Source organism: Volvox carteri (genome assembly GCF_000143455.1).
Source record: "Volvox carteri f. nagariensis unplaced genomic scaffold VOLCAscaffold_54, whole genome shotgun sequence".
Taxonomy (NCBI): Eukaryota; Viridiplantae; Chlorophyta; class Chlorophyceae; order Chlamydomonadales; family Volvocaceae; genus Volvox; species Volvox carteri.
The window spans coordinates 195,451-220,240 of NW_003307597.1; the positions used below are offsets into that span (position 1 = coordinate 195,451).

The 24,790-nt window shown below is 55.6% G+C and overlaps 3 protein-coding genes across 3 annotated transcripts; 1 reads left to right on the forward strand and 2 right to left on the reverse strand.

Moving 5' to 3' along the window:
- Positions 1-241: 241 nt before the first annotated feature.
- Positions 242-7,541, forward strand: VOLCADRAFT_96647 (uncharacterized protein; the record flags this gene model as incomplete). The annotated part of the gene is made up of 14 exons (XM_002955667.1): positions 242-438; positions 1,045-1,296; positions 1,542-1,641; positions 1,990-2,189; positions 2,522-2,621; positions 3,042-3,167; positions 3,366-3,611; positions 4,102-4,229; positions 4,430-4,583; positions 5,311-5,577; positions 5,927-6,065; positions 6,390-6,554; positions 7,051-7,194; positions 7,471-7,541. 14 exons carry the CDS (start codon positions 242-244, stop codon positions 7,539-7,541), a joined length of 2,289 nt encoding a protein of 762 aa, XP_002955713.1.
- Positions 7,542-9,340: 1,799 nt separating this feature from the next.
- VOLCADRAFT_96648 (uncharacterized protein) lies at positions 9,341-12,789 on the reverse strand (the record flags this gene model as incomplete). The annotated part of the gene is made up of 6 exons (XM_002955716.1): positions 9,341-9,462; positions 10,129-10,301; positions 10,505-10,907; positions 11,113-11,160; positions 11,893-12,355; positions 12,529-12,789. 6 exons carry the CDS (start codon positions 12,787-12,789, stop codon positions 9,341-9,343), a joined length of 1,470 nt encoding a protein of 489 aa, XP_002955762.1.
- Positions 12,790-16,218: 3,429 nt separating this feature from the next.
- Positions 16,219-24,105, reverse strand: mrs2 (Mg2+ transporter protein; the record flags this gene model as incomplete). The annotated part of the gene is made up of 14 exons (XM_002955717.1): positions 16,219-16,428; positions 16,879-16,968; positions 17,270-17,311; positions 17,999-18,013; positions 18,847-18,999; positions 19,380-19,709; positions 20,209-20,520; positions 20,952-21,002; positions 21,511-21,598; positions 21,858-21,895; positions 22,297-23,083; positions 23,580-23,659; positions 23,824-23,990; positions 24,057-24,105. The coding sequence occupies 14 exons, from the start codon at positions 24,103-24,105 to the stop codon at positions 16,219-16,221; spliced, it is 2,412 nt and encodes an 803-aa protein (XP_002955763.1).
- Between the last annotated feature and the right edge of the window lie 685 nt (positions 24,106-24,790).

Below are 24,790 nucleotides of genomic sequence, written 5' to 3' on the forward strand. Positions count from 1 at the left end.
CACTTGAGGTTATGCCTTACAAATCCCGCCTTAGCACAGAGACGCACTACAGCTTCTCTATCGCAGCCTGTTGCTTCGTTACACCGTTCGCTCCTGCCTTACCTATTATTCGAACCTCTGTCGCCTTATGACCAGCATAGTGCCAAGCATGGCATCCACGACGGCAACATCGTCCATGGCCGCCATTTCCTGCCTATCGCCCATCAAATGCGGCACGCCGCTTCTCGTTCCTCGTGTTTCTATGGATGAGAACAAGATACAAGTTACCGACGGCACCTGCCGCAAGGACGTGCTTGACTTTCCACCTAGCTCGCCGAAATTGTCCGCCGGTGCCGCTGGCGGTACTGCTGTCGACGCGGTCGCTACGTTGAAGAGCAACGTGAACCCGCGCACGAAGCTGAAGCTATTTCCGGTGCCAAGCAAGGAGCAATGCGTGCTGTGAGTTATCTTAAAGGGACAATCTTCTGTTTTAATGACGGCATCACACGGAAAGGGGAGCACCGTACTGTACGGCCATAGACCACGCAACAAGGTGTTGCTTAGACCTCTTTAGGCTTCGATCTACATTTGTGTCGTATGTTCTTGGGGGAATAAATGTGCGAAATAGTTTTGGGTGCTGCGAAATGTTTGTGTACCGAACCTTCATGTGTCGACAGCTTTCCTAACTGACCCAGATGGACCCAGATGGATGCCTAAACGTCAACGTAAACGTTTATGCAGCATACCGCACCACCATGCACCATTACGCATGACCCATATTTACATCCCCTGCCCGTGTCCTCTCGCCTCTCGCGGGAACCATCTCCCCTATAAGTACCTCCACTCCCCTATAAGTACCTCCACTCCCCTATAATCTCTTCCTCCCCTTTAAAACGCTCTCTCAGGACAGTCTTCTTTGCTCAGCGCCGTCAAGCAACAACCCCCCTTTTATTTGTGTCAAGTCAGCACGTAACTTTGCATGCTCTGCTTTTAATATTTTTAACGCTGTCAATTTCTCTTCCTTTTCCTTACTCCCTTCTCCCTCTAAAACCCTTCATGCCGCAGCCGCGACCATTCCAACCAGCAGCAACAGTCTGCTGCTGCTGCTGCTGCTGACGGTGCTGTCGCCACCTCCCAATCCACCCCCCGCTCGTCCTCGGGCTTCTTATCGTCGCCGCCGCCGCCGCCGCCGTCGAGTCCTCTGGTCTCGCAACGGGGCCTGCCCTCCGACTACCAGGCCTTCATCCATACCTCTAGATATGCGCGCTGGGTGGAGTTCAAAAGGCGTCGGGAGACTTGGCCGGAGACTGTTGGCAGGTGGGCTGGGTCAGGGGGTCAGGCAGGGGGGGAGTGGGGCCTGAGGAAGTGGGGGCTTGAGCTGGCTGGTAATACTTGTAATGAAGCGGAAATGGGGCTTTGTGGGACATGCTGGACACGTGTGTGGTCCATTTGTATGTTATTAACCGGCGCTATAACCGAGCCCTGAATGAGTCTCGACGGACTTGAAGGCTTCCTAGCCGGTCCTCCATCACAAAATCCGATTTACGTAACATTTTTTTCAGGTACCTGGACTTTATGACTCAGCACCTGCACGACACCTGCTCGTACGACATGCCAGCCGAGCTGCGCGCCGAGTTATCGGAGGCCATCATCAACCTCGAGGTACTTGTTTTGCAACTTAGGGTTGATAGAACACGTTCCAGACAGCTCCTTTCTATTCCATCCGCTATAGCAGCCGTAAGGGGCTGTAGTGCCGTACATTAAACGTGGAGTGCGTATGATGTGCTGTACTGTGTATACGATGAATATCGTTTATCGCATATCATCGTACAACCTGCACTGAGTTTTGGAGTGTTGTCCGGCCCCACCAACTTTGCGCCTAGAGGTTGATGGAAATGCCTGGCAACCAAACTGTTCAGATGTCGTACCTGTCATACAAACATTTTGGTATGTGCCGTACGCCGTGCGCCCTTACCTCCCCCTTACCTGCCCCCGTACTTCCCCCTCCAGGTAATGCCAAGTATGCGCAGCATGATGACGGCTGGCGAGGCCCTTTCCAGGTGCCACGTGGCAGGTTACAACTGCTCCTATCTGCCCATCGACCACCCCTTCGCCTTCGACGAGGCCTTGTTCGTGTTGATGAACGGCACGGGTGTGGGCTACAGCGTGGAGCGGCAGCAGGTGGACCAGCTACCGGCGGTGGCGGAGAGGTGAGGGGGCACCGGAGAGGGAACACACCTGGGAGCTCTCCCCCCTTCCCGGCCCCTTCCAGGCCTGGGGCACCCTGCACGTCACCTAGTCACCTAGTTAAAATGTGTCGGACCCAGGACGCCGGCAAGCCTCCTCCTGGCCCCCCCCGCCCCCGCCTCCCCTCCCCTTTCGGGACGTAAACGTCCCTACCCTTCACTCCCTAATATGATTTAACCTATCCTAACCTTATCTAACTTAATTTCATGATCTAATCTGGCCTGATTTTAAATTGTTGTGTTTGAAAAACACCTCTAAATACATTAATAATGTGTTTTCTCCCTATACCTGTCAGGTTCGTCAACAGCTCCTCCACGCTGGTGGTCGTGGAGGACAGTCGGGAGGGCTGGGCCCGGGCGCTGCGGGAGGTGCTGGGGCAGCTGTGGATCGGCCAGGTAACAGACCAGGGGGGGGGGGAGGGGGGAGGGGGGAAACAGAGGGATGGGGCACACCTCTTTGACAATTAATTAGGGTAACAATGCTGGAGGTCGAAATGCACTGGCTTGGCAACCGTCTTCACTACGATTCTTTTAAGACTGTTTTGGGAAGTATTCGGCGGGCAAAACACACGGAGGCTCTCGTCGATATCCCTCACCACCTTCCCACGTCAGCTGACCTCATCTGTCCACCACTCGAACCTCCCCCTCACCTCCCGTCTATCCCTGGTTGGTATTTGCTTCATCGACAGTGGTTCGAATTAATTCCCTCCCCCCCATCCCCTTCTTTGGTATCGCCTCCATTCGCCAGTGGTTTATCTTACCCTTTCCCCCCCTCCCCCCCCCCCCCCCTGCGCCCCCCTCCGCCCCCGACGTCAGGTGCCCCGCTGGGACACATCCCGTCTGAGGCCCAAGGGAACCAGACTGAAGACCTTTGGCGGGCGCGCGTCGGGACCCGAGCCGCTGGAGGCGCTCTTCCTCTTTGCCGTACAGCTCTTCCAAAAGGTCCGCCGCCACCAGGATTGCTTTCACCCGACGATTGCTCTCGTTGAGATTCCCACTTCCCCACCTTCCATAATGCCTTCCCTTGTAAATATTGGAGCTGGCAGCTCCCCCCACTGCTTGCTCATTATCTCCCCAAAATGATGTCCTCCTTTTTCCCCCACTTTTTGTGATCCGCTATATCGCCCTCCGCTTTGTAAGGCCCGCGGTCGCAAGCTCTCCCCCCTGGAGTGCCACGACCTGATCTGCAAGGTCGCCGAAATCGTGGTGGTGGGCGGCGTGCGTCGTTCCGCCCTCATCTCCCTGTCCGACCTGGACGACGACGCCTTGCGGGGAGCTAAGACGGGGGCCTGGTGGGAGGACCACCCGCACCGCGCCATGGCCAACAACTCGGCGGTGTACACGGAGGGGGTGCCCCCTGTGGGGGTGTTCATGTCGGAGTGGAAGGTGGGAGACGTGTGTGTGTGTGTGTACGGCGGCAGACGGGAGTCAGTTCGGGGGTTAACCGGTGAACACGGAATTACCACTGGTTGCGTCTCTCTTGTGTTATTCCGTGATGTAGTGATAAGTGTGAGTGGGAGAGGAGGTCTTGTTGTCATCGTGTTGTGTTTTTTAGCGTGTTACAGGTGCGGGTGCGGGAATTGATTGGATGTCGAAATGTAAGTGGGGTTGTAATGGGGGTAATGGGTGTTTAAAGGGGAGAGAGGATTGCTAACTGTTAACTGTTATGTAAAAAGGTATGCGGTCGGTAAGGTTGTGTAATCTTCTTTGCAACATGCTGAACGCGTCATAGGATTTCGATTTTTGCTTGTTTCTTCAGTCTTTTTGGTTTTGTTTGAAAGTTGCTTGTGGATTTGCCTTTATCGTCTGATTTTGATGCGGCACGGGTGAACCGTTTTCCCTTTCTCTTTGGTAACTTTGCAACAACCCCCCGCAGGCGCTGTACGACAGCGGAAGCGGCGAGCGCGGGCTGTTCAGTCGGGCGGCATGTCGCAGGCAGGTGCTCCGCAACGGCGGCGGCGGGCGGAGGGACCCGGGGTTCGAGTTTGGCACCAATCCCTGCAGGTAGGTGCGTATGTATGTGTGCGTGTGGGTGTGGGTGTATGTGTGTGTGTGTATGCGTGTGTATGTATGTGTGGGTGTGTGTGCGGATGGATGGGGTGATTGGGTGGGGACGTGTTTTGTCGTTGGATTGAAAATCTGGGTCCCCCTCCTCCCCCTCGCCCTCCCCCTCCTCCCCCTCGCCCTCGCACTTGCGCGCGCAGCGAGATCATTCTGCGCCCGTACCAGTTCTGCAACCTAACGGAGGTTGTCGTACGGTCGTACGACGACGCGACCTCCCTGGCTCGCAAGGTCCGCCTCGCCGCCCTGCTGGGGACCTTCCAGTCCACATTGACCAACTTGCCGTACCTGAGGGAGGTGAGAGACTGGATGATGAGATATGTGACAAGATTGGGCGGGTGGGGTTTCATTTGGCTGTGGGGAATTGTAGACTGCAGAGGTGAGAGTGAGAAAGGGGGGGAGGGGGGAAATGGTGGATTTAATGTTTTTAAGACCCTAAGGTACCCGTGGAGCTCAACCCGTCAAAACGCTTCCAACAAAAAGAATCATAAATCATCTTATGTAAATTAATGATCGTCATTTCAACACACAAGGGCCATAGGGGTTCAATATCTTTTCAACACACAAGGGCCATAGGGGGCATATCTTCACCCTGACGGCCGCTACCTGGCGAAACCCTGCCTTCCCCGGTATTTCGGGGCACCCTCGTCCAGTCACCCTAGTCAACTTCTCAGTGGATCGCTCAGGTGCCGCACCCACCACCGGCATCCGCATCCATCTGCCGGGTCGACAGCGGCCCAACTCCATTCCTGGTCGGCTCGCAGATTATCTATATTCCAGATCACCACCGTCCATCAACTCGCGGTGCAATACCTTCCACAATCGGAAAAACCACCGACCTTGATTCTCGGGAGGGGGGGCATAAGAATATGCCATATCACACATATACTAAAAGTCGCCTGAAATGGGACCCGAACCCACGACTTCAAGGTGACGAGCCTTGCGCTCTTCCGACTGAGCTACCCGAGCACCGTGTATAATCAATTGTGGACAACTCCGATACACCTTCCGTACGCATACTCAGGTCTGGCGTGTTAATACGGAGCAGGAGCGGCTGCTCGGTGTGTCCCTCACGGGGATCATGGACAACACGCTCACCTCGGGACGCCGTGGCACCGAGCTGCTGGGGCCGCTGCTGACCGCCTTGCGGAGCGAGGCGGTGGCCGCCAATGTCGACATGGCGGCGCAGCTGGGTATTCCCGCTTCGGCGGCGGTCACGTGCGTGAAACCCTCGGGAACGGTTAGTCAGTTGGTGGACGCCGCGTCGGGCATACACCCACGCCACGCCAAGGTACGTTGTGGACTTCAGTGAATGCGTATGACGGGGGAAATGGCGGGGGGGGGGAGATGTCAGGGAGGGCGGGTTATTAAGGGTTCGCGGGTTGGGGTGAGGGGAAATGGGTTTAGGGGAGCGTTGACGACGGTCGGGAGTGGTAGTGATGAGAATGTAAAATAAACAAAGGTAGATACGATAAAAGATGCGAAAAGGATGCTAAAGGGCTAAAGCAATTGATAGCCATTTTTATGTTCCCGCAAAACCCATAAGCAACTTTACAGCTCATTCCCTTTCCAGATTCCTCCCTCAGTGTAAAGTAAAGCCCCCTTGTGTTGCAACATGTACGACATGTACGGCACTACAGTATTACATTCGACGCGTGCGGTGCAACAAGGATGATCCACTGACGGCCTTCCTGAAATCCAACGGGGTGCCGTACGAAGACTGCGTCCTCAGGCCGGATAGCACAACCATATTCTCGTTTCCTATAAAAGCCCCGGAAGGTATGGCTCCTTCTTTCTAGACCTTTCTTTGTAATAGGCCTTTTTTTCCACCGTTCCTTTACATAGGGAGAGAAGGGATGGTGGGGATGTGGGTGTGCGGCTGGGCGTTGTGTGGGTTATTATTTCTCCCGTATGTGGCATTTACAGCTGCGTCGATATACTCACACCTAAAGAATAACAAAAAATTATGTGATCGCCCTTTTATTCAAAAACGAAGTTTAAGAATAAATGAGCTCAAAGCGCGCTCTACACAATTGATTGACAGTCACACTGTATCATAAATATTGTGTTACTATTGACTGACCAACCGCTCCACCCACCCAGGCGCCGTGACCCGGGACGACGTCTCCGCGCTAAGTCAACTGGAGTTGTGTTTGTCGTACCAACGGTACTGGTGCGAACACAAGCCCTCTATCACTGTGACTGTCCGCGAGGGGGAGTGGATGGAGGTGGGCGCCTGGGTCTACAAACACTTCGACGAACTGTCAGGTGTGCGAATGGGTTTTTTAATTGGGTTTTTAATTGGGTTTTTAATTGGGTTTTCTAATCCGTCATTTTTAACGTGAAAATGAACATGCCCCTCTGTTCAGTTGGTATTTATATAAGTTGTAGGAAGAGGAATTTTGGGGAAAACCAATTTTTGTTCCTTATCTTCCGGCGCGGGTGGCGGGTCTTTGTATATCGTTAGCAGCTCATGTTGCAACATTTCACTCTGTATCATCTCTTCTGGGTTAAGTCACCTCACGGGACAGTCAGTAGAAGCTTTCGAGCATGATGTACTGCATGTACTTCACGTACTGACACGACAGAATGGCGGCGATGTATTGACAAAGTTGACGGTCGTACTAGATAGAAGGCCCAATAATGTAAGTATATGCATCCCAAGGAAGGCGGGTCGTTTACATCTTAAGGTCATATTGACTACTGCGCCGCTACCAACTGCGCACCTTTGTTAATACTGACGCCCTTGGACGTCCAACCACAGGCGTGTCATTCCTGCCGTACGACTGCGGCAGCTATAAGCAGATGCCGTACGAGACGGTGGACGAGCAGACGTACAACGAGTTGGCGGCCCGCATGCCATCGGCTCTTAACTGGTCGCTGCTTCGAGAGCTCGAGCGCGGGCCTGGTGAGAGTGATGGGTCGATGAGGCCGCTCGCATCCAAATGCTTAATCAATTTTGCTGATGTTACAGCTGGCGGCGTGCCGTCCGCCGCCATTGAATAGAGTAACAGCAGGTGCAAAGACGATGATGTTGGCCTCCATGCCCATCGTGCGCTACACCGCCATCGGCTGTTGACATCAAAAGGCAGCTCCTTATTATCGAACTCATCAAATTTTAATAAAAATTAACAAAACATGCCCGCAAACCCATCGCCACCACCTCGACCTGTTGCTTGCTTAGGCGCCGACGAAAAGATGGAGGCCGAGCTGGCGTGCACCGCCGGCGGCTGCGAGATGGTGGACATTGCTTAACGACGAAGTTACGTTAACTTGGGCGATCACTTGGGCGATTACTTGGGCGAGAACGGGAGAGATAAAGGAAAGGAAAGCACGCAAAACAGTCGGGTTATCGAGCGGGTTAAAAAGATGGTGAGGGTTAAAAAGATGTGTGTTGTGTTGTGTGTGTGTATATACACGTGTTAGTTTGTGCCCCTCAATTACACTTGACATGGCATGGTTTCGTCTTTTTCCCCGTCCTGTTGTGTCGTTTCATGTTATTTGTGTGTTGCACTATGTGTGTTATGGATATGTATCTATCTGCGGAAGAATATTTTACCTTGATGCATTTCTTGGGCAGGGGGCAGCTGCAGTGGACTATTTGACGATGACTGTGATTGCTGAGAAGGTGAAGCGGTGGCTGGTCGTTAGGAGCTGTTCTAGGGCCTTTGCCGATACTTAAGAGGTGCTATAACGCCGTATACTTACATGCGTCCGTCGTACAGTCTTCGGATCTGAAGCAACGGGTCAGTTGAGAATTCATACCAAGAGATGATTTTGTTTCAGGTTCGAGGTAGATCTCGCATGGGACTGTTGATCAAGTGCAACACGTGTTTCCCGGTAGTGTGTGTGTCTTCCCCTTATTATTCTTTTCGTCATCATGGCGGCGTTGTTGCATTATTGGCGGATTGTCGCTTGTAAGCGGACGATCTTAGTTATTAGTTAGCGCTGTATGTCGTCGTACCACTACAGCGAAGGACAAGAGTGGCATGGGCGTGATTGAGGGATGGAGGCGGCATGGAGGCAGTACGGTGACCCCCCGTGTTGCTAATTAAGGAACCCGGTGTTAAAGCATTTCCTTAGCGTTGACGCACATCTTTTTCTACCTTCCTCAAGGTGCGCAAACGACGCTTTGGGTGTCGCGTTTCTTTCTTTCTTCTTTTTGCAATTTATCCCGTTATATTATATTATAGACATGCATGGAGAATTGTCGTACACCATATGTGTATATCTGCTAGGATTTTCAAAATCTCATGCCGTGCCCTGTTTGTACTTCGTCTTGAAACCGCCATAAGCGGATGTAATACTGCCCTGCTCGCGGACATGGTATTCTGAATAGATTGGCTGAAGCAGATACGTTGATAACAGTAGATTGAAATTTCTTTTCTCGAAAGTGGCCGGCGGCGGCGTAGCACGACCAGACATGTTTGGATAAAGAAGTACAAGGAGGATCATGACCTACCCGCACCTACCCGCAACCCAGTATAAACATAAAAATCAATGCGCCTTTAAAAATACGGGATCCTTGCTCTGCCCCGTTCCTGAAGCATATAGCCATAGCTGCCGAGGTACACATTGAACTGTCATACGTCTATCTGGCTACACACATACCTACACGCATACATACATACATACATACATACGAATAATGGTATTGGCCTCAATTTATACCGCCTGTTGTACTACATTACTTAGCGACACTCCTCTCCCCGTGGCCAATCTTCGTCCTTCTGTCACTTTTACTGCCACGTCACGTCACTCAGATATGTGCAAAAGCGTCACCGACTCTCCCGCGCCTGCGATGGGCATGTAGCGCCTCCCTCCCTCCTCAAATCGACCTGCAGCGTGTCCACCTTATTACCTTTCATACAAATCACTGCTAAAGCTATAATCTATGTTCTATCGGCTTTTCCCTTCGACTGCCTATCTAAAGTAATGCCTATTTCCCCAGGGGGGAAGGAAAGAGGAAATTAAAGATTGCGATGATATGTAACTTTTTCGCTCCGAGTTCTGGTGGACTGCTGGCGACAATTGACCGGAAATTCTCATGGCTGCTACAGAATAAACTGGGCTATCATTTGCAAATCAGTGGGGCATGCCTCGTCGTCCCCTCTCTCGCTCATTCCTTGTGCCCCTGAGTCACATCTAGGGGCCCACGTCACCACCTGCACCGCAGCTGCAGCACAACGTGCACACCCACCATACACGCACACACAAAAAGGAACCTGCGACGCCAGCAAAAAAAGAAGCGTCTCCTAGCCGCACCACCGTGCCAGACCCCTCCCTAAATACATGCATCGCCTGCTCAGTGACTGCCTCTGACGCAATAATTCTATGGACCTGCGTACACTGTCGTGTCCATCTGTTAAACGGAACATATATTTTACCTAAAAGTGTACGGCATAAGGTAATGGGACGTGAGATAACTTCCTAAAGAAGAAACGCAGAGAGCTCAAATACTCCTGCTGACTGCATGACTACCGTTTTGGGATTCCCTGCCGCCGCCGCCGCCGTAACGTTATCGGCACCTCCATCACCCCGCCACCGCCATTCCCGCCAAAACCCCTTCTAGCCCCCTCCCCCTCCCCTCCCCTCCCCCTCTCCTCCCCCTCATCAAACTAGCCTTGTTCTCACCTGCCTCTCGTTCACCAACCAAGTCGCCAGCTGCCCCTCCCGGCCCCCAACGGCTCCACCATCACTCCCTTACCTCCGACCCCCTCCTACTCCCCTCCCCCACCTCGACCCCGGGCCCTTATCTCCCCCTCCTCTTCCTCCTCCTCCTCCTCCGTCCCCACTGCCCCCACTAGCTCTTCCTCCTGCCCCTCCCCAAGCCCCTCCGTACCTCCTCCCTCCTCCCCCTCCGACCCATCCACGTCCCAATCCTCCGGAGCAAGCCAGTTTATGAGCTGGTCGCACACCCGTACATCTCCCTGCAACCGCCGTACCGCGGATTGCAGCTCCCGGTTTAGCTGCTGTACGGCAGCTGCTTCAGACCGCAATCTCTGGACCTCACGCCTGCGAATACATTCAAGCAGCGATACAGGACTATCAGAAACATACATGCATGCGTACATACATACATACATGCATACATACATACATACCACTGTGGATATCGCCGCAGAACCACGTCCACTTCTTCCGCTCTCTTGCGCCCCGGAACCGCCTTCCTATCGTCCCTTCCCCTCTAACGACCGCCAAGTGGCCATTCAACACACCTGTGCTTCACTTCCAGCAGCTCCAGCTCCACCGCGTGGTCGCGATGTTCGCGTTCGAGCTGCGCTTCGAGATCCCGTTCTCGTTGGCTCGGCTGCTCCGGGTGATGACACGGGTGGTGGCCTTGTGGCGGGTGCGGTGGCTGCGGCGGCAGGAATATAGACCCCGGCGGAGGCGTCGTCGCCGCCACGGCGGCGGCAGTGCTGGCGGCGCCAGCCCAGCTGAAAGCGCAGTACCTGGCGGTCCTTGACGTAGCCGCCGCCGCCAGGGCCCCACCAGCTGACGCCGACGCCGCCGCAGCCGCCACCGTTGCCGTCGTCACCATTGCGGGAGGCACGCGGAAAGACACCGACGGCAGCATCGGAAGCATGGGCCGAGTCGTCGTTGGCGGGGATAGGAAACCCCCTGTACGATACGAGACGGCTGCTGCGGCTGAGGCGGAAAACTTGCCTGGCGGTGGCGGCGGCGGCGGTGACATGAACGCGGCAGCGGTGCCGCCGCTGGTGCTAGCGGCGCTCAGTCGCAGCGGCGACGCCGGCGGCTGCGACGGCGTCGGTGTTGCCGTACGCATCAGCAGCTCGTCCGCCAGCAGCGATTGCAGCGCCGCCACCTCCTCCGCGTGGAGCTTCGCTGTCCGCTGGGACTGAAGCCGAAGCTCCTGTAGGGTGGTACGGCAGAATACGGCAGGGTACGGCAGGAAGCATTACGTGGAAGGACGGAGGAGGCATGCGAACGGGATCTCGTTCCTCACGGGGGCGTTACAGAGGGTTTTACGTTAGGCAGCACCGGACCCGACATCCTAACTGACATCCTAACGACATCCTAACTGACATCCTAACGACATCCTAACTGACATCCTATAACGAAGGGCAGGACTATGGGGGAGAAGGAGGGAAACCGAACGGACCAGAAAGGGGGGGGACGACGATGGGGAACCACTGCCAGCACTGGCAGGGGTGAGCCTCCATTAAAAATATGTACGGCCCAACCGGCAGCCCTGAAACGGCCAGTTGCACCCAAGCGCAAGCAGCAACGGTTACAACGACACTTGTGACGTACAACCGACAACCGCCACTCACGTTCAGCTCCGCCGCCAAGGTGGCCACATGCGCCCGCTCCCGCGCCAGCAGCTCCTCAAGCTGCGCGAGGGCGGGGGTGCAGCTGCCGCCGCCGCCGCCGCCACTGGCGGCATAGCCACCGTGACCGTCGCTGCTACAGCCGCCACCGACAGCACCCTCGCCCGCCACCGCCGCTGCTGTTTCCGAACATCGTACCTTTGCCGTCACCGCCGCTGCCGTCGCTCCGTTCCCCCTAAAAGGCCCTCCGGAAGCGGCGGCGGCAGGGCCGCTACAGCCTGCAGCGGTACTACACGCCGCCGCTGCCGCCGGACCTGTAGCGGCCGCCGACAACAGCTCCCGTTGGTAAGGCCGTGGCGGCGCACTGGAGCAGGCTACAGCCTCCGCCACGGCGGTGGAACTGGCTGCGACGGCGGCAGCGGCGCCGCCGCCACCACCACCTGATGCCGTCGGTGCAGTACAGTGCAGCCTCCCTGCATTGAGCTGTAGCTCCATACCGAGATTAATCCGACGGGCCAGAGCACACGCTGCTTCTAGCTGGCGGGTCAGATCCCTGCTACTGCTGCCACCTCCGCCGCCGCCAGTACGGCTACAGCCAGTTCCACAGTTTCGCCCGAGCAACTGCCCGTCAATGTGGCTCATGGTTAACTGAAAGGCTGTGGTGCTGCTGGCGGCGCCGCCAGCAGCTGCGTTGCCGTTGGTACGACCGCCGCCGCCGCCAGAGCAGCTGGCGACCTCGGCCCGCCGCCGCGTTGCTGATTGTGATGACGGATGCTGCTGCGGCGGCGGCAACTCCGCCACGCCAGCGGCAGCTGTAGCTCCTGCTGCTACGACATCTTGTAAAACTGGTGCTACAGCTGCTCCTGCTGCTGCTAACGGATTTGCTCCTGCTGCTGCCGCCGCCGTCGCCGTCCTCCGAGGCTCCCCCCCTTCCTCGTCGTCCTTCTCACCATCACAATCGCGCGAGCTGTCGCTACTGCTGATACGGCAGTGGTGCCGCCGGCGTCGTGCGTGGATTTGCGGAAGTATGGCAGGAGCCCGCGGCAAGAGTACGGCACCAGGGGGAGGAGTAACGCCCGTGGGCGGTTTATGGAAAGGAGCGCCAGACCCAAACACGGGGGGGGGAGGGAACGTGGAGAGTGCATGAGCATCAGCATGAGCATGAGCATGAGCATGAGCAGCACAACGCGGTGGTGTGGAGCATCACTCATCCAGAGGTTGCCTGATACAACTAATACGGTTTGTCCCCAGCTCAATCTCAGTTAGGTTGGTTTCAGCCCCACTTTAAGATCTGCATCGGTCGGTCTATATGTATGTACGGTTGCGAGTGGCGGTAGGGGGGGAAAGCGGGGAGGGGCAGACAGGGGGAATCAGAGCGAAGCGGCACCACACCACACCACACCACACCCGCCAGGAGCGCTCTGTGCGGTCCTAACTGTCCAAGATGACACCTAGGCGCGTGCCATGGCGCAGAGAGGGAATGAGCTGCGCTGCTCCGAAACCTTCAGGACGACATTTCGACCTTCTCCGCATGTGCTGAATGGCATGATGGCCCGGGCCCGGTACCATGTCCAGCCGTCTCACTCCCCCCCTCCCAACCGCCAAATGCCGCACCTGCCGGTATAGCTAAGACTCCCCGGCGTCCGGGTTGGCGATGCGAAGGAAGCAGCACAACGCTCATCCCAGATTGCGCCAGGGTACACGTGCTCTGAAGCCAGCCCCGCGGCATTAAAAGGCGAGGGCAGTTCGCCACTGTGCTCGCCTGGCACCAAGCCAGCGAAAATATTCAGATGCTCTCCAGAAGGAATAGGGTCGTCAAGAACGATAGTAATGGACGGCGTAGTGCGTCTAGTAGATAACGCGGGGTCAATGCAATTGACCGCCGTCCCTCGAGGCTCCTCATATCCCGCTTTAGATGGTTCCATCCGCGTGACATGTAGTTGTTGAACAAGCCCCAGCACCAAGAAAGCTTGTTGGGAGAAAGATCACGGAAAAAACTACCTGTACTCTACTGACAAACAAATATGGATTTTGTCGAGAGCTCCATATCAGAGATTGGGAACGCGGTAAGGAATTAGTTATATTGGGCTTGGCTTGGTGGTGGCCGGCGACCAGGCGCCTCAAGAGTTGCACCGCACATGGCATATATTGTTTATTTGCGTAAGCCTTTTAAATAGTATTGGTTTACGGGCTTTAAGGGGATGAAAAACGTTGTGCTGCCTGCGTGGTCCATAAATCCATATGTATGTAAGATGTTCGTGACAGCTGTGCGTTTTGCCTAACGACCTTGTTCGAAAATAAAGTGGCACCAGCCAGCAGGATGGCGGTAGCATCTGACGGTAATCGCCTTCACTCCTGCTACTCCCCCAAACCGTCTCTCACTATCAAGCTTACCGAATCCTTTCGATGCTCCAAATGTAGCATATCCCTAGCAGTTCTAATCGATATCTGTCCTCGTCAACCGGACTTCCTCCCTCCCAAAATTTCCTATGCATACTAAACACCTGACATTTGCGATATCTCAGCAGACGCGAATGTTAATAGGCATCTGAATCCTCCAACGATCCGCGCCGCCAGCACGTAAAATTCAACCTAAGATAAGTTATTATCGAATTCTCGCGCTTGGACCCAGCCAGACGGCAATCGCAGGTACGTGTGTCGCGCAGTGCGCCGCTCTGTCAAAACGCGAATTAAGGGCCCCATGAACAACCTCGTCTCACATACATCGGAATATGCAACGCGAACAGGATGCTCTTGAGATATCGAACGTGGGGCACAATTGCTGGTGGGTAGGAGTCAACGCGGATCACGCGGTCGGTAGCCTCCCAGAAATCCTGTTCGCTGTCGGTGCTTCCCTTACATCCTTACGCCGTACCCTTACATGCCGTACCTTATGCGGTACCCTTACATCCAACGGCCAATGCAAAAGCGTATGCCACCAGTCGTCAACCCTGCACTGCCCTCCGTTGCGTGACGACGCGATGTTGAATTGCTGAAGTTTTACGAAAATCAAACGCACCCTGGCGTAAATGCCGATGTGCCCACTGTGCATATTAGGTAGAAAGTCTCTAAAGTTAGCGAGTTGCGAGCAACGTTGCGTAACCGCGCGCACCACAAACCTCATCCCCACTGTGTGTACATGGCCTACATGCCGGTGCCGGTCATTCCGCGAGAGTGTTTACCAGCATACGAATGACACGAGCGACCCCGCGCGGTGTGGGCCCCGTAAGGAAACCTTTGCTTTGCTTTGCGTTGCTGCCGTTTGGTTTTAGGCTACTCCTCAATCCTTAAGCCCTGCGTAAGCTTTTTAATCTATATAAAAATTAACGAGGAAGATCAGTTTCAAACATGTGGGACAGCAAATTACTAATTAAAAGGTCCCGGACAAAACGATCACGCACCTTGCAACAGCCTCATCATCAGCAACAGGACCGGCAGCAGCACTAGGTAGCGGCGTTACACACCAGCAACAGCAGCATCAACATGCAGCAAGTGGGGAGGCATGCAACGGACATGGTAACCGATCGGTAGGGTTACCGGGTCGTTATCTTGAAATGTCGGTTACGGTTACTTAACCGAATCGACCGTTGAGTTTTAACCAACCGGTCAGTTACCGACCATTTCTTGCCATAGGGGGAGTGCGGTGTGCGTGCACGTTGCGGCGCATGCTGCTTCTGTCTCATGCTGCTTTGATTGCTGTGCGGGCGCACGGTTTTCTCGCTCTTTCCCTGGACTTCCTTGGAATGGCTATTTATGGCTCATCTCATCGCCACATTCCGCCACACTCCAGCAGCCCATCCATGCCAACTGCTCCACAGCAGCACTTCCCTCCTTGCCTTTCTGCTCCGTCTCACGCACATCTCATGCATATGTGTTCTTCCCCAGTTCGACTGGCAATGGGGAACTGGGTTCGCGCACTACCAGGAGGCTATATAGGTGCGCAGCTCAGTCGTTCTTATTGAGATGGAGGCGGCGCGCAATGCACCGTCCATGGATTTGCATGGGGGCCTTAACAGCAAGAGTACATACACCAGATTCATACATCACTCCGACGCCGCCGGCCGCCGCACCCAGCCCTCGCCGCTATCCATCCATAATGATGAGGGCCTACAGTCCAAACACGACACTGTTCCTTCACTTGCAGGCAGCACCGTACAGCCTCTCCTGCGGAATACTGCGGGGCGACTGGGGCCGAGAGCCCTTTTCAGCTTCGAAGGAGCTGACTAGCCTACTCCTCTACTCGCTACCTACCGAATGTTACGTAAAACCTGAGCAATGATCACAATGATTTCCAGCATGGCGACATTCGCTCGCACCTCCTCAAGCTCCGAAACCTCAAATTTTCAATCGCCAAACTTGACCCGTCGCTGTTTAATTCCGGCACGCAATAAACGACGAGAAATGAAATGATGAGAAACATTATGATATTATGTATGTATATATTTTTTAATATTATATAATTATTTATATTGTGACTTTCTTCTTTGAAAGTACGTACGGACCGATCCCCTAACACTTCCCCACCTACCATCCGAAAACCTCTCAACCCCCTTACCTCCCTCTTCTACCTGAATTTTTTCCATTACCAAAATTTGCCACCTGAGTTAACGAATAACCAACACCACCAACTTCCCAACTACCTATCGCCACGTCATGCTGAGGCCGTTCATCAGGCCGTACCGAATGGAGCCGTACACAAACAGCAGCCACAGCGCCACCGCGGCGGCGGCCGAGCCAATGCAGATGGAAAGGAAGGCCGAATAGTCGGCTTCCATGCGGTTGGTCACATTCATTCCGAACAAGCCCGCGATGACTGACATTGCCGTCAGAAGGAAGGAGCCAAAAGTGACCTGAAAAATAGTTTTGAGGAAAGCAAGGAAAATAATATTTATAATATTACATGAATCAGTGTTGACCTCGTAGCCATGCAGGGGAAGAAGGGGAACGATACAGCTTTATTGTTTGGTCGTCAGTTGGCGGTTACAATGGTTGGGCGGTTTGTTATACAGTCGGGCGCAAACGAACTCCAGTTGTTGCAGAAATTAGGCCTGACAGACAGACGGACAGACAGACATTCAGACAAAATGATGGATGGAGAGCCAAAGTGGCGAGGAGGTGGTGTACAGGAAATGAGTTGGTGTGGAGTAATATGCAGTTTGATTCAGGCCGGTGCGCGATAAGGGTGTGGTCAGGGTTGGCCTTGCCACTCGACACGGGCTATCCGGCCCCAGTCCTCACCTCACCTCCCCCAGCAGCCCGGCCCCCGTCTTCCGCACACACACACACACACTCTCACCCACCATGAGGTCCACAGAAATCAAGTTGTTGCGCTGCTGATCCAGCTCCAGATTAATCAGATCTTCCGTACTGTCAATGTACGACTTGAGAGACTGCAGTGTGCACATACGCAGGGAAGGGCGTGTTGGCGGGCGGAGTGTGAAGCGCGATGTACTACTGCTGCTACTACTGCTACTACTGCTACTACTACTGCTAGTACTGCTACTGCTACTACTGCTATTCGCAGTGCGAGGTGCAGGGGCGAAAGAACCGGTGCGGATTGCTGATTGAGTGGACGTGCGGACAGAACAAACATACAGACGGCCGCACACCTATACCATAAAACCCATCTCCACACGGAGCGTACGATTGCACGACATCCGAAACCCATTCCCGCAGCCACGGCAACCCCACCTGCAGTTGCTGCCACGTGTGGCCCAGCTGCATGAAGTAAGCCTGCAACCCGAATGCACAAAGATTTCACCTTTCAAAGCGCATTCCGCCTACCTCGGCTGCTACCTATAAGAAATACGGAGTGATAAATAAATATATGAACCAGACAGTGCAGGGCAAAGGGTGTCGTATAGATCGGGTCTTCATCCACAGGTGATGACAACCGCCAACCGTCGGCCGCTAGTCCAAACCTTCAGTCCGGGCCCCATCCACGCACTGGCCCCAACCCCGGAACCCGCACCTCCAGCAGCATCTCCACTACTGCCACCTCCTCATCCCCAATCCCAGCATCCCCGCCGCCGCCGTCATGATGGCCACCGCCACCGCCACCACCAATACTCAGCTGCTGCCCGGAAAGGAAGGCAAGGGCAGTAACAACAACAGTAGCAGTATCAATAGCAGTAGCAGTATCAATAACAGTAGCAGCAGTAAAAGAACAAAACCAACAGGAGTGCGCAACAGCACTAGATGAGCTGTAGGAGTTGCAGCTGCAGCTGCTGCTGGGAAACCACAAAAGGTACAACTGATACACAACAACAGCAACTCACCCTGATGACTGATGACAACAACATCAATAGTACATCAACATACTCATGAGCAAGTGTTTTTGACCCTGATGTCATCGCTAATGCTACTCTACTGCTACTGCTACTGCTACAGCACCCATCGGCCCCCTCAAGCCGCCCTTACCTGCCCAGTAATGCGCTCCAGGGGGGGTGAGGGTGAAAGAGGAAGAGGGGGAGGAGGAGGGGGAGGACTGTTGGGAGTTGGCAATACCACCGGACCGTGGCTCGCGATGGACGGGAGCTGTTGCTGCAGCTGCTGTTGTTGCTGCTGCTGCTGCTGGTGGGGATGGTGAAGCTGTAGCTGCTGTTGCGCCTGAAAGATATCTAGGGACGGGGTTATGAGGGGGCTGGAGCTCGCAGGATATGCCTGTGGCGGGGAAAGGGGGTTGAATATCGACACGTTGTGTGTTTTCATAACCTGACCGTGTGTGTGTTTGGGCAGGTGGGAGTGGAAGGCCACGTTGCTCGGGCGGTTGGTTTGACGGGTAGGAGGGGACCCTGACGCGGACTCATTGCGGTTGAGTTATATGATCCATATACACACACGTACGCACGCTTTTCCGACGGTGCCCCCTCCCCCCTTCCCTATTGCTACCGCCCGACTCACTGGGGACGTTGGTGCTCCGGAACCGCCATGTCGCAGGAACCACTCCTCCCGCTCCACCGCCGCCACCGCCGCGGCTGCCGCCGCCGCCGCCGCCGCTTGCTGTTGCTGCAGCAGCTGCTGTTCCTCCTTAGCTGTGAGGTTCATGGCGGCCATGGCGCGGTCGTCGTCCAGAAGCTTCTCCAATACACCGCGAACCTGGACACGTGTGTATGTGTTTGTATATATGTGTGTATATATGTGTTTGTATATATGTGTGTATATATGTGTTTGTATATATGTATGTATGTATATATGTGTGTCTTTCCTGCTACTGCTACCGGGATTGCAGTGCTGCTGCTACGGGTGCAGCATCTGTTGCTTCTTACCGTGTCGACTTTGTTCGTGAGCGCCGCCATGCGACCCTTCAGATGCCGCATCCGCTCCAGGTTGCGCGGGTTCACCTTGCGAGTCAGCTCGTCCAGGGCCATGCGGGTGGCGCGTTCCAGCTCGGTGGCTTGAGCGTCCAACAGACCAACCGTCTGGCGGTTGGCGGTTGGACGGTTTAGTGGATAGGATGGTTGGGATGGTGGTTGGTTAGGTTTTGGTTAAAATCGTTAACGTGGGTAGGTTGGATCGCGGTACATTTGAAGTAGTCCGGGTTAGCTCAAATGCGATATTATATGTGAGTGTGGCGGTTGGCGGTTACGCCGGCTGGTTGTGGCGGTGGTTGGTACGGTTAGCAGGGTTTGAAACCCGCTCGGCAAGTGTGTGTACGGATAGAGACGGTATTTTATTTACGGGGAGTTTCGAAACGGTTTTGGACTAACGGGACTTGGAATTTTTTTGACCAGCCTGGTCCCCCCTCCGGCAGTCAGGCTGGCTACTGCCATTACCTACTGCGAAATCCCCGATGCCGTACCTGCTCCAAAACCACCTCGAGCGCACGCAGCTCGAACGGCATCGACGCCACCAGCTCGCTGACCTGCTGCCCCTCACCACCGCCCCCCCCACCAACACCGCCCCCGCCGCCACCGCCGCCAGGTCCTAGCAACGACACCAACGACCCTGCCGATAAGCCTTGCCGCCGAAGTTGTAGCAACCGCGTCGGCAGTATCTGTATGCCGTCGTAGGCGGTGCTGCTGCCGTCGCCGCCGCCGCTGGCGGCGGCGGCGGCGGCGTGGCCGGGCCCTGGTCGTACATGTTGCGGCAGGAGGGACAGGAGGGCATTGGCCACATTCGCCATACGGCCCTGTCGCGTCCGTTTGGAATGGGGGAGAGGGGGAAAGACGAACCACACACGAGTGAAGCTGCTGCTAGGGCAAAAGAGTGTGGGGGAGAGGGGGAGAGGGGAGGAAGGATGACGATGAGGATGAGGACGGGGGTTTTAGGAGTTTTAGAGATTTGATGTGGACTTTAGGGTTGTTCAAGCATGGTTCCCTTCGAAAACAACACGGCTGGGCGCGGTTACTGTTAGGTAGTACGGCATTAAGGGCTTTAATGTTCCGATTTATAAACAAGATCTCCACCGTGTTGGCTAGTCGGGGGGCGAACGGTGTCTTATGCGCCTGTAGGGGTGGAGATTTGCCTTAACTTAATTGGCCTTAACAGTGATATCAACCCGTAGATCCAATAATTTGTCATTAGGTGTGATATATCTGAATAGAAGTACGGCAGTACGGCAATGATGTGCTGGAACGAGTACTCTCTTCCCTAAACTCTACTTCATGACCTCCTCCGTCCAGCCCTACCTGACCCTCTGCGCCAGGGTGTGCTAAAGCCCCAGCTGCCGCTGCCACTGCCGCCGCCGCTGGTGGTGTCTCTTCATTTTGGGAGGTAGCTTGCTGCCGTTCCCGTTCTTCTTGCGGCGGTAGCGGCGGTAGCGGCGGCGGCGGTGCATGCCGTACATGAGACGGGAGATGATCAGCCGCAGTCGTCGCCCCGGCTTCGACCGCTGCTGCCGTCGCTTCCGCCGGCAGTACGGCAGGCGGTTGCTGAGCGGCGTGCTTGGTGGTTAGGTAGTTGTGCAACCGCCGTTTCAGCTCTTCAATGAACGGTCGGGCCTATGACGGGGTGTTCGGGTGGCAGCATTTATAGTTGGAACAGCTGTGTGGGGGGTTGGGGGGTGGGTGGGGGGAAAGACGAACCACACGCGATTGAAGCTGCTGCCAGGGCAAGATAGTAGCAAACGTAAAAACTGACCGAAAGGCGTCCGTGGCGACTGTGACGACTGTAACCTCGGGATGACGAAGTGACGTAGATGTTGGAACTCCTACCTACCTAAGCCGCCAGAAATAAAAAGCTGAATAGTATAGCCAATCCGTAAAGTAGTGGGGGGTTGGGGGGCGGGGGAGAAGGTGGTGTTGGAAACATATACGGCACTACAAGTATCGTACATAGCGTATGACTTGTGGGGATCACAGCGCACAAACGTTTACCAGTACGATAGGTAGAGGGATGTACGGAAGCGTACGAGGAATGTACGGTATCCTACCTTGTCGGATTCCGCGTGGTTCACCAGCGCAAAGTGGGCGGTGACGATCACCTGGGGATCGAGAGGGGGCAGCGGAGGAGTGTATGTATGTATGTTGTTACAGGGTGGTTAAGCTTCACCAGTGGCCTCCTTCCCGAGGCAATTCCCTGCTCTCCCGTGCTAGAGGGGCACCCCAATCCATTCACCCCATCCAACTTCAGAATGTATTCGTTGGGTTCAGCAACTCACCACCAGCATCCAACCAAATCTAGCGGATCAGCGGCGCCTCTACTTAGTTCCTGGTCAGCTCGCAAGTTGATATAATCATGTCCTACACCGTCCATAAGATGGGGGGCCACCTCCCCTTTCACCACCCCGGGCACTCCGAGAACAGATGTCAGGCCTTAACCTCTGCCAGCCACCTGCCAAGGAGTGTATGTCTGCATGTCTGCATGTAGCATTAATAATCGAAAAGGAGGCGCTACTTATGCGGAGCTGAAAAAAGCTAATCCAGGAAAAAACGTCACTTCTTTAACACTAATATATATTAATATAGTCTTAAAAATCAATTTCCTCGCACCTTGATGGGGTCGAGGTTGACGATCAGAGCCCCATCGCGGCACAGCAGGCAGGCCGGGTACGTGGCACCCAGCACGGGGTCCAAAACCCTGGGGGGGGTTGTGCAGGGGGGGCGGGGGGGGCAGGGGGGAGAAAAGACGAACCACGAAGGAGTGAAGCTGCTGCTGCCAAGGAAAGAGTGTACAAGAAGCAGAACTGACCAGTAGGAGGGGGCCCGGAGGTCAGGTCCGGTCCGGCTACACGGCTTTCCACCAAACACGCAATGAGCTCGCTGGTCCTGGCGAAATCCCGATGTTACATTGCCGTAAAAAGGTCCCGTACATTTCAACCTTTCGTCAGCCATAGTACCTGAAGTCCCGCAGCTGTACGCCGTACTGCAGCCCCAGCTGCGCCCGATCCAGTTGTACGATGGTCGCGGAACCGTCGGGCAGCACCTGGCAGCATCCGCCCCGCCCCGCCCCGACCCGACCCGACCCGACCCAGGGAGGACATGACAGGACAGGACAGGGCGCGACAGGATGCGTAATTCTCGGTAAAGCGTTGGTATGGGACAGCGGCATGAGGCGGGTCCGGAAACAGATCCAGATCCAGATCCGGAATCGGATCCGGATTCAGATGAATGAGGCGGAACCTAAACAGCAGGTCGGGCCAGATTGATTTTGATTAGGTCTATCTCCGACCCACGGGTCGGTAAGGTAGATCCTAGGAGAGGGCGTTACAGAGTCATTACATCCATTACATAGGTTCCCCCCTCCGCCCTCGCCGTCACCTTGAGCCAGGTTCGCACCCCGGCAATCGCCACTTTCTTCTCCATACCGGTCCCAGTCCCGCCGCCGCCCCCGGCATGGAAGCTGCCGCCGCCGCCGCCGCCGCCGCCGCCAAGGCCCCCCGCCGCCTGCAGCCTCGACGGCAGCACAGACACCGCCGCCGCGTGGCTGCGCTGCGACCCGCCTCCGCTACCACCACCTCCGCCGGGAGGCAACTGCTGACGTGGCTGCACGACAGACGCCGACGCGTAGCTGCGCTGCGGAGCCCCGCCATCCCCTCCAACGCCCCAGACTGCCGCCCTAGCGGCGCCGGGCGCCGCCGCTGCCGCGACCCCCGCCGCCGCCGGTAGATTCGCCGCTGCAGCTGCTGCTGCCGCTATCGCAAAGGGACTAGCTGCTGCTCTCGTCGCAACTGCTGTAGCATTAGCTGTAGCACCCTCAGGTGCAGCTCCGAGTCGCGGCGTCGGAAGTGCTACTGCTGCCGATGCGGAGGCGAAGGCGGCGGCGGCGCCGCCAGCGATCATGGCGGTATCGCAGACCTCTCCAAGCAGCCCCGTACTGAAAGACGCGGAAGCGACTAGCCGGGAGTGCGCGCTGGCGTCCGCCGCCGCCACCTCTCCTGGCTCCGCCGCCGCTGCTACAGCTGCCTCAGCCCCTTGTGTCGCCGGGACAACTTGCGGCGGCGGCGGCGGCTGTAGCAGCGGCTGTAGCTCCTCTTTGTGCAGGTTCCTCTGCGCGAGGTGGTGCTGCTGCCACGTCTGGTGCTCCAAGTACTGCTCCATCAAAGGCTGGCGGCCTGCTACACCGCTGGTGGTTGCGGTAGTTGGGGCCGTTGTGGTGGTTGAAGCGGTGCCGTTGGTCATGATAGTAGTGGCGTAATGCTGTTGCGGAAGGAACTGTTGGTATTGGTGCTGTTGGTGCTGTTGCAGCCAGGCTGTGGGGCCCAGTGACGGGGCACCACCCAGGCTGGACCCACGGGACGCTGACGACCCGGCAATGCTGCTGCCGGTAGGTAACGCCGTGGCACCTGGGGCCGCTACTGCTGCTGCTGCTACTGCTGTGGCGCTAAGTCCGAGTCCGGGTGAGACCGGGGATTTGGCGCCCTGGGGGCGCGCCGTCCTGGGAGAAAGACGGATTTCAATTTTGACGGTCTCAAATTTGGGGTGAAGGGAGGTTTTAGGGTTTTAGGGTAGGTTTTAGGGTTTTCCTTGCTTTATTAAGGGATAGCCCTTGGAGCCATCCAGTGGCAAGCCCGCCCTGTCCTCCTGCATTCCCACCTTCCGGCCCCTCCCTGGACACTCACACTCGCAACGCCAGGTACGTGGGTGTTGAGCTCCGGCGGCTGAGCAGGAGGGGGCTCTGCTCCAGTTCCAACTCTACGGCCTGGGAGGAGGGCAGTGTGTACGTATGTATGTATGTACGTATGTTTGTGCGCATGTATGTACGTACGTGTCATTCGACCGACCCACCGACCCACTGGCCTCGCTGCCCCTTCAAAATATTTTACTGCGGACGTCACCTACCTACGCATACACACACACACGCACCTGCAAAATCTCCTCCGCGCTCTCCACCGTGGGCGACATGGACGACCGGAGGAAATTCACATCGCTATGTGGTTCCGTACAGCTGCCGCCATCGGCGTCGCTGGCGCCAACGGCGTCGCTGTTGTCTAGCCGCCTTGGCGGTTGGGTCACTGGTACGGCAGCGAACACTGTGGTGGTTGTGGTGGTTGTGGTTCTGGTAGTGGTGGCTTGACCGGGGGCGGTTTTCTGCTGACCAGGGGGGCTGCTGGAAGCCAGGCCTGACATGAGGGGCTCGCTGCGCATTTGTATGTGTGTATGTATGTATGTATGTGTTGGAGGGGGTCGAGGTGACACGGCATCATCAACGAAAGCAACGCGTCAGTCTCGGATAGGAGGGGGTCACGGCAAAGAGGTGGGTGAGATGGTGAGGAGAGGTTAAGTTCCCGGTGTTTCATGGCAGGAAGGAGCACAGGACCAAGGCTGTTGAGTGGTCAATGGATAGGAAATGTGTGTTCAGGTGATGGGGCGTTGGATGGAAGCCTAGATAGGAGCTTCGGCGCCCGAGGAGTGCATCGTAAAACTCTTTTTGAGGGTTTTTGGCATGCGGCTATTGGAATGGCGATGTTGGGTGCCGGGTTGTTCACGCTCGCCGCCGCATGAAGGTGTTACCTTTCTCGCATCGACGCCGTGGCGTCCTGATGAGCATTGCGATCCAGCGAACCGCGGTAGTACATGTTATATAAAACAGGCTGTGATGCAATGATCTTGGCAGTACTAACTATCTGGGCTATCGGCTGTCGACCAGCATATGCAGGCTCGGCGTGCAAGTCCTCAACCCCGCGTTAGCTATTGCTAAAACGTATCATAAGATGGTTTCCAATAAAACATTACGTGTCCGATTAGGCTAGTAATTGCTTTCTGCAAGGTGGCGTGCTATCTTAACCCAAGCCAACGAATTTGCAAGAGCTATGTGGGTCTGATGTTTCAA